The 11,262-nt window shown below is 22.8% G+C and overlaps 1 protein-coding gene across 4 annotated transcripts; it reads right to left on the bottom strand.

Moving 5' to 3' along the window:
- Positions 1-759: 759 nt before the first annotated feature.
- Positions 760-11,224, bottom strand: LOC145938536 (tubulin gamma-2 chain-like). 4 transcript variants are annotated; one of them, XM_083042242.1, is made up of 10 exons: positions 10,829-11,224; positions 10,603-10,692; positions 10,097-10,297; positions 3,194-3,396; positions 2,947-3,093; positions 2,647-2,783; positions 2,265-2,571; positions 1,710-1,841; positions 1,336-1,518; positions 763-1,211 (listed from the first exon to the last, which is right to left on the bottom strand). In XM_083042242.1, exons 4-10 carry the CDS (start codon positions 3,212-3,214, stop codon positions 1,008-1,010), a joined length of 1,131 nt encoding a protein of 376 aa, XP_082898368.1. In that variant the 5' UTR covers positions 3,215-3,396; positions 10,097-10,297; positions 10,603-10,692; positions 10,829-11,224; the 3' UTR covers positions 763-1,007. The 4 variants fall into 4 exon arrangements, with proteins under 4 accessions (XP_082898367.1, XP_082898368.1, XP_082898369.1 ...); XM_083042243.1 differs by having other exon boundaries at positions 10,613-10,692; XM_083042241.1 differs by lacking the exons at positions 10,097-10,297; positions 10,603-10,692; positions 10,829-11,224 and adding an exon at positions 3,648-4,069 and having other exon boundaries at positions 760-1,211.
- Positions 11,225-11,262: the final 38 nt, after the last annotated feature.

Here is an 11,262-nt window from a genome sequence, read left to right as displayed (position 1 = left end):
TCCTATTAACTCAGATGATTTTTCGGACCTGAAGACACATATTGCTACACTATACCTCTTCGCAAAATATGTTCCCCTATTTACTCAGACGATTTTTCGAGCGCAATAAGACATATATTATTGCTCGTTAAATCTCTTCGCAAAATATAATCTATTAATTTAGATGAATTATCGAAGATATTAAAAGACTCGTATTATTGCACGTTAATTGCATTAATAATTATCTGTAAATTAATAACAAAAATATATGAAAACTGATTTTTCTCGCAGATTCTGCCACTGAATAAGCGCAAGAGTCCTGAGATTATAAATCAAAATAAATAAAAATCGCTAATCGACAAGCCGTTAAATGAAAAATAGAATTAGTAAGAAATTAGTAGAATTAATGATGTTTTATTATTATTAAATGTATATTTTTCTGTTTTCTGTACAATTTATTGTAATCACGGTCTTGCATAAATAAAAATAAATTAAATTATATATTACAATAAAAAAATATAAATAATAAAAATAAATAATAGATATATATATTTATATTATAAATAAAATATAAAATACATTATTATATTATTTTTTACGTATTATTAATCAATAATAATTTTAATAAATCGTGTATTCTATTTCTCGCGCATGCGCGTGGAATTTATATTAAATACATATTCATATATATATTGAATTTTAGAAAATATATTTATTAAATATAAAATATTTATTTCGAGTAATATTTAATAAATAAAATATTTATTTCAGGTAACAATATATTTTCTAATATAAAATAATCAGAAATATCAGAATGGAATTATAAAAAATTAGTCACTCGCATTATATTTTCTAAAATTCTAGAATAATAATCTTAGAAAAAAAATATTTAATTTTGAAAACAAGCAATAGAAATATTTTTCTTCTAATATATAATATTTTATATAATATTTATATAATATTATATATATAATATAATATAATTTTATATTTATGATCACACTTATATTTTGTATTTCTTAGATATTTTATGTATCTGTTTTGCTTGGATTCCAACTAAGATAATCGAGTTGAGTTGCAGCCTGATACTCCTTCACTAAATATTCTACGACTTCTCGCGAATTATCTAATTCGTCAAGATTGTCTTCAAACATTTTTTCTTTACGAAATTGTTCCAGAAACGCTTCTCGCTTACGCAATTTGTCATATTGTTGTAAGACTCCGTCAAAAAGCTAAAAAATATATACATATATATATATTATGTTTATCAGCATTAAGTTTCAATCAATATTGCAAATCACATATTGTGATCAATTTTAATGGCTGTGTAATATTGGATGGGAATAAAATACTCACTGACGATATATTAGTATGATTAGCTAACATCAAACCAGAAACACGATGTGTACTTTGTATATAAGGAGATTTTTTTGAAAGAGCTACTTGTATACTAGCTGGACCCCAAGGAATAAACTGTGCAAGTTTTCGTTCTCTAATCCTTTGTAAAGATTTATGCACTTGTGTTGGATCTACTTCACCCTAAAATATATTATTAAATATATTTTTTAATTATATCTTTTAATATATTATATCTTTTGTACCAAGTGTTTTATAACTTGTATGTCTGATTCTTAAGTGAATTTCAAGATAATCATAATTTTAAATCATTTTAAAGTTCCATAAAAGAATAGATCAAGCTTAAACTTTAGATTATTTTTAAGGAATGTTACCTGAATTATATTTAAGATAGATATATAACAATGAGATGCATTTCTATCTAATGCTGTGGAAACCATCATATTTTTTGGTTGCAGTAATCGTCGCATTACATCCAAAACAGATGTTTTCCTTACAGATGGCTCCTGTTTTTAAACAATACTTTTTATGAATACATCATAATTACAAAGTTTAGTCATAATTAGCAATATATGAGATAATTTTTCTTTTACGTGACAATTATATGTAACAAGCCTTAAAGTTTAAATCAGATTGAACTTTGATAAATACAGATTATATACTAAATATACAATACACACATACACACACATGTGTGCGCGCATATATATTATAATTTCAATGTATATTAGCAAATGTTATCTATTTTATAAATGGATATAAATAATCATTAGCAAGGTTCAAAAGTTACCGTCTCTTATGGTTGACTTTCTAAAGAAGCCTATTATCATTCAAACTCAACTGCAACATTGTCATAATAATACTTTTACTTAACATGCTGTAAGCCAACCATAAGAGATGATAAATTCTGAATTCTGATTCTTAGTTACCTCTTGATCAGTTGTAAGTGGAGTGTATCCAGTCATTAGGAAATGTAAGCAAGGAGTTGGTATGAGCGGTGCAATCAAACCAACTAAATCATTATTCATATATGAAGGATATCTCAAAGTGGCTGTACTGGCGGATATTATTGTCGAAACAAGTTTATTAATATGTGTGAAGCTGGGATTCTGAATATGTAATCTATCTGAAGCAATTCTATTCAAAGCAGTATTATCTAAAACCACCACACAATCCGCACATTGAGTCAGCCTTTTTAATGTTAGCAATGAATTATATGGCTGTACTACAACATCGCTATAATAAAAATTTGATTGTTAAATACGAATAATTGAAATGTTAAATTCGAATTGTTTTTCAGTACATATTTACCTTATCTCATCTTGATTTGGAAAGACACTGTATGTCTGCATTAATTTCTTAGGAAATCTGTCGGCAAGAGATTCTAACATGAAAGATCCCAAACCAGAACCTGTACCTCCCGCTATCGAATGGCACAAAACGAAACCCTATATAAGACAAAATCCTTCAATAGTATTTAAAAAATTTTAAACCTGTATAAAACTCTATATGACAAGAAATTAACACTAATCTTTTCATATGTTTATTATAGACATGAGACTAAAATCATATATTATTAATGATAAAATGTAAAAGAATAAAAATAATTACTTCCAAGCTGTCACTGTTATCAACTTCTCTATCCAGTATATCAAAGATTTCTTCCTGTAATTTTTCACCCTGATGGTATCCAGATGCCCAGTTATTTCCAGCGCCTCCCCCATGTTTTGATAAATAGATATTTTCAGGATTGTACAGCTTGTAACAATTTAAAAAATGTTGATTTTTATATGTCAATTATAAAATAACTATATAGGTATATAAAAAGAATATATAATAATTATAAAATGCGTATTACCTTTGAATATGAAGAATTCATAATAGTATGAATAACCCTGGGCTCTAAATCTAATAACACAGCTCGTGGTACGTAATGCTCATCATCTGCTTGATAAAAAAAGACATCCTTTCTATCCGTTCCCTCTATTGCATAATCTTCCAAGATTCCTTCTGGGCTGATTCCATGCTCTGTGCATAATCTCTTCCAAAACTCAAATCCAACTATAAATAAAATGTATAAAAATATATAAATTTTATTCTAAGAAAGAAAATATATAGGTTTTATTACAAATTATAATAAAAGAGAAATTTTAAGTTTGTAAAATTGAGGCATAATGTAAAAAAAAAGACGATAAAGATATTCGTTATTTTCATATTTGCAAGTGTTTGGAAATATTGTAGCATTTGTATCAAAAAATTATAAAACGTATGAAAAGGATTTATATTATATGAGACAAAATAACATGTAATACTTTGATTCCCACATTGGCCAAGCTGCAAAGTTATCACCTCGCTTGGCATTTTAACGTTCTAACAATTCAAATATAAATCACTTTATTTTCTTGATACGAAAAAACCACCCACAACTGTATAGGCTGCTTTCAGCAGAGGAAATGGCTCAGTGAGAGCTTTACGTTATTCTTTCAGCGGTTTACTGTTTCTGCTGATCATGAGTGTTATTGTTTTTTTCTTTTGACCTTTTAAAGTAAATGCTTTCAGTCTGTACAGACTATCTCGCACTTTTATTATTAGAATATTACTAGAATATTACAAAGCACGCGTTACATTTGTTTCTTTATGGTATTATTTAAATAAATTGCAATTAAAAATCCCAAACTTAGAAGAAAGAAATGCTTTTGTCAATGCATAAAAGTAAAATTATATACTGATAAATATAAATATGCACATTCTATTTTTAATTTACGAATTTATCATAAAATTTTGCATTACTATAAGGTTCCACTGATTTCTTTGTAAAACATATTCTTCTCACTCAGATACATAAAACAGAACATAAACATAAATGTACATACATATTCATATATATGCATAAACATAAATGTACATACATATTCATATATATGCATAATCATAAATGTACATACATATTCATATATATGCATAATCATAAATGTACATACATATTCATATATATGCATAATCATAAATGTACATACATATTCATATATATGCATAATCATAAATGTACATACATATTCATATATATGCATAATCATAAATGTACATACATATTCATATATATGCATAATCATAAATGTACATACATATTCATATATATGCATAATCATAAATGTACATACATATTCATATATATGCATAATCATAAATGTACATACATATTCATATATATGCATAATCATAAATGTACATACATATTCATATATATGCATAAACATAAATGTACATACATATTCATATATATGCATAAACATAAATGTACATACATATTCATATATATGCATAAACATAAATGTACATACATATTCATATATATGCATAAACATAAATGTACATACATATTCATATATATGCATAAACATAAATGTACATACATATTCATATATATGCATAAACATAAATGTACATACATATTCATATATATGCATAAACATAAATGTACATACATATTCATATATATGCATAAACATAAATGTACATACATATTCATATATATGCATAAACATAAATGTACATACATATTCATATATATGCATAAACATAAATGTACATACATATTCATATATATGCATAAACATAAATGTACATACATATTCATATATATGCATAAACATAAATGTACATACATATTCATATATATGCATAAACATAAATGTACATACATATTCATATATATGCATAAACATAAATGTACATACATATTCATATATATGCATAAACATAAATGTACATACATATTCATATATATGCATAAACATAAATGTACATACATATTCATATATATGCATAAACATAAATGTACATACATATTCATATATATGCATAAACATAAATGTACATACATATTCATATATATGCATAAACATAAATGTACATACATATTCATATATATGCATAAACATAAATGTACATACATATTCATATATATGCATAAACATAAATGTACATACATATTCATATATATGCATAAACATAAATGTACATACATATTCATATATATGCATAAACATAAATGTACATACATATTCATATATATGCATAAACATAAATGTACATACATATTCATATATATGCATAAACATAAATGTACATACATATTCATATATATGCATAAACATAAATGTACATACATATTCATATATATGCATAAACATAAATGTACATACATATTCATATATATGCATAAACATAAATGTACATACATATTCATATATATGCATAAACATAAATGTACATACATATTCATATATATGCATAAACATAAATGTACATACATATTCATATATATGCATAAACATAAATGTACATACATATTCATATATATGCATAAACATAAATGTACATACATATTCATATATATGCATAAACATAAATGTACATACATATTCATATATATGCATAAACATAAATGTACATACATATTCATATATATGCATAAACATAAATGTACATACATATTCATATATATGCATAATCATAAATGTACATACATATTCATATATATGCATAAACATAAATGTACATACATATTCATATATATGCATAATCATAAATGTACATACATATTCATATATATGCATAATCATAAATGTACATACATATTCATATATATGCATAATCATAAATGTACATACATATTCATATATATGCATAATCATAAATGTACATACATATTCATATATATGCATAATCATAAATGTACATACATATTCATATATATGCATAATCATAAATGTACATACATATTCATATATATGCATAATCATAAATGTACATACATATTCATATATATGCATAATCATAAATGTACATACATATTCATATATATGCATAAACATAAATGTACATACATATTCATATATATGCATAAACATAAATGTACATACATATTCATATATATGCATAAACATAAATGTACATACATATTCATATATATGCATAAACATAAATGTACATACATATTCATATATATGCATAAACATAAATGTACATACATATTCATATATATGCATAATCATAAATGTACATACATATTCATATATATGCATAAACATAAATGTACATACATATTCATATATATGCATAATCATAAATGTACATACATATTCATATATATGCATAATCATAAATGTACATACATATTCATATATATGCATAATCATAAATGTACATACATATTCATATATATGCATAATCATAAATGTACATACATATTCATATATATGCATAATCATAAATGTACATACATATTCATATATATGCATAATCATAAATGTACATACATATTCATATATATGCATAATCATAAATGTACATACATATTCATATATATGCATAATCATAAATGTACATACATATTCATATATATGCATAAACATAAATGTACATACATATTCATATATATGCATAAACATAAATGTACATACATATTCATATATATGCATAAACATAAATGTACATACATATTCATATATATGCATAAACATAAATGTACATACATATTCATATATATGCATAAACATAAATGTACATACATATTCATATATATGCATAAACATAAATGTACATACATATTCATATATATGCATAAACATAAATGTACATACATATTCATATATATGCATAAACATAAATGTACATACATATTCATATATATGCATAAACATAAATGTACATACATATTCATATATATGCATAAACATAAATGTACATACATATTCATATATATGCATAAACATAAATGTACATACATATTCATATATATGCATAAACATAAATGTACATACATATTCATATATATGCATAATCATAAATGTACATACATATTCATATATATGCATAATCATAAATGTACATACATATTCATATATATGCATAATCATAAATGTACATACATATTCATATATATGCATAATCATAAATGTACATACATATTCATATATATGCATAATCATAAATGTACATACATATTCATATATATGCATAATCATAAATGTACATACATATTCATATATATGCATAATCATAAATGTACATACATATTCATATATATGCATAAACATAAATGTACATACATATTCATATATATGCATAAACATAAATGTACATACATATTCATATATATGCATAAACATAAATGTACATACATATTCATATATATGCATAAACATAAATGTACATACATATTCATATATATGCATAAACATAAATGTACATACATATTCATATATATGCATAAACATAAATGTACATACATATTCATATATATGCATAAACATAAATGTACATACATATTCATATATATGCATAAACATAAATGTACATACATATTCATATATATGCATAAACATAAATGTACATACATATTCATATATATGCATAAACATAAATGTACATACATATTCATATATATGCATAAACATAAATGTACATACATATTCATATATATGCATAAACATAAATGTACATACATATTCATATATATGCATAAACATAAATGTACATACATATTCATATATATGCATAATCATAAATGTACATACATATTCATATATATGCATAATCATAAATGTACATACATATTCATATATATGCATAATCATAAATGTACATACATATTCATATATATGCATAATCATAAATGTACATACATATTCATATATATGCATAATCATAAATGTACATACATATTCATATATATGCATAATCATAAATGTACATACATATTCATATATATGCATAATCATAAATGTACATACATATTCATATATATGCATAATCATAAATGTACATACATATTCATATATATGCATAATCATAAATGTACATACATATTCATATATATGCATAATCATAAATGTACATACATATTCATATATATGCATAATCATAAATGTACATACATATTCATATATATGCATAAACATAAATGTACATACATATTCATATATATGCATAATCATAAATGTACATACATATTCATATATATGCATAAACATAAATGTACATACATATTCATATATATGCATAATCATAAATGTACATACATATTCATATATATGCATAATCATAAATGTACATACATATTCATATATATGCATAAACATAAATGTACATACATATTCATATATATGCATAAACATAAATGTACATACATATTCATATATATGCATAAACATAAATGTACATACATATTCATATATATGCATAAACATAAATGTACATACATATTCATATATATGCATAAACATAAATGTACATACATATTCATATATATGCATAAACATAAATGTACATACATATTCATATATATGCATAAACATAAATGTACATACATATTCATATATATGCATAAACATAAATGTACATACATATTCATATATATGCATAATCATAAATGTACATACATATTCATATATATGCATAAACATAAATGTACATACATATTCATATATATGCATAAACATAAATGTACATACATATTCATATATATGCATAAACATAAATGTACATACATATTCATATATATGCATAAACATAAATGTACATACATATTCATATATATGCATAAACATAAATGTACATACATATTCATATATATGCATAAACATAAATGTACATACATATTCATATATATGCATAAACATAAATGTACATACATATTCATATATATGCATAAACATAAATGTACATACATATTCATATATATGCATAAACATAAATGTACATACATATTCATATATATGCATAAACATAAATGTACATACATATTCATATATATGCATAAACATAAATGTACATACATATTCATATATATGCATAAACATAAATGTACATACATATTCATATATATGCATAAACATAAATGTACATACATATTCATATATATGCATAAACATAAATGTACATACATATTCATATATATGCATAAACATAAATGTACATACATATTCATATATATGCATAAACATAAATGTACATACATATTCATATATATGCATAAACATAAATGTACATACATATTCATATATATGCATAAACATAAATGTACATACATATTCATATATATGCATAAACATAAATGTACATACATATTCATATATATGCATAATCATAAATGTACATACATATTCATATATATGCATAATCATAAATGTACATACATATTCATATATATGCATAAACATAAATGTACATACATATTCATATATATGCATAAACATAAATGTACATACATATTCATATATATGCATAAACATAAATGTACATACATATTCATATATATGCATAATCATAAATGTACATACATATTCATATATATGCATAATCATAAATGTACATACATATTCATATATATGCATAATCATAAATGTACATACATATTCATATATATGCATAAACATAAATGTACATACATATTCATATATATGCATAAACATAAATGTACATACATATTCATATATATGCATAAACATAAATGTACATACATATTCATATATATGCATAATCATAAATGTACATACATATTCATATATATGCATAAACATAAATGTACATACATATTCATATATATGCATAAACATAAATGTACATACATATTCATATATATGCATAAACATAAATGTACATACATATTCATATATATGCATAATCATAAATGTACATACATATTCATATATATGCATAAACATAAATGTACATACATATTCCAGATCCGTACTACCTTTGAATATGGAAAATTCATAATAGTATGAATAACCCTGGGCTCTAAATCTAATAACACAGCTCGTGGTACGTAATGCTCATCATCTGCTTGATAAAAAGACATCCTTTCTATCCGTTCCCTCTATTGCATAATCTTCCAAGATTCCTTCTGGGCTGATTCCATGCTCTGTGCATAATCTCTTCCAAAACTCAAATCCAACTATAAATAAAATGTATAAAAATATATAAATTTTATTCTAAGAAAGAAAATATATAGGTTTTATTACAAATTATAATAAAAGAGAAATTTTAAGTTTGTAAAATTGAGGCATAATGTAAAAAAAAAGACGATAAAGATATTCGTTATTTTCATATTTGCAAGTGTTTGGAAATATCGTAGCTCTTCCATTGCTTGCATCAATTCCTTCGTTTATAAAAAAACAATGTTGATAACAAAATCCTGTCCCCATATCACACTTGTTTATATTTATTAATATTACGACTAGTAGCAGAAAACATTTGTACTTTATTATACTTTGCAAATATCTCCTTGCTACTGCATGTAATGAAGATACATAGAGCCAGAATGAATAACAATGTTTGTGCTTGGATTTGCTGAAAAAAAAAAAACATTTATTATTATGCATATTTGAGAATAAACAAATATAAAACAATATATGAAATATATCGAAAAATTTACTAATATTTATCTCCGTGTAAGTATATATATTTTTAATGAAAGTATAATTACTTTTGCATCCTGATAAATCGCCATTTTCTCGCAATATAATATTATAATAATAATTGATAACACTTTGAGTATTTTATTTTTCTTCTTTTATTATATCAATTTTCTTTTAAAATGCAGTATTTTCTTTCTTTTTCTTTTTTTCTCCTTATTTCGGCATTTTATTACAATTTTCGCGTAAAAGCTGTCATCGATATTTCACATCATGACTAAATATTTTAATAATTGTTAATAACAACGTTCATAGTAATACATATTGTATTTTTTATTATTATGAATTTTTAATTTACGAGTATCATCAATTTGTAAAAATTATTTAGCATTATTTAATAAATTTAATTTAATTTAAAACAGGTTATGTATGTGCCACGTGTCTCTTAAGACGTTCGAAAAATCGTCCGAGTTAATAGGAATACATGTTATGCAAAGAGGTTGTT

Source organism: Prenolepis imparis, unplaced genomic scaffold (assembly GCF_030444845.1).
Source record: "Prenolepis imparis isolate NDT839.2.m4 unplaced genomic scaffold, iyPreImpa1.0 SCAF_7, whole genome shotgun sequence".
Taxonomy (NCBI): domain Eukaryota; kingdom Metazoa; phylum Arthropoda; class Insecta; order Hymenoptera; family Formicidae; genus Prenolepis; species Prenolepis imparis.
Note: the sequence above shows the minus strand (reverse complement) of the source record. Positions and strands in the feature narration are given on the sequence as shown.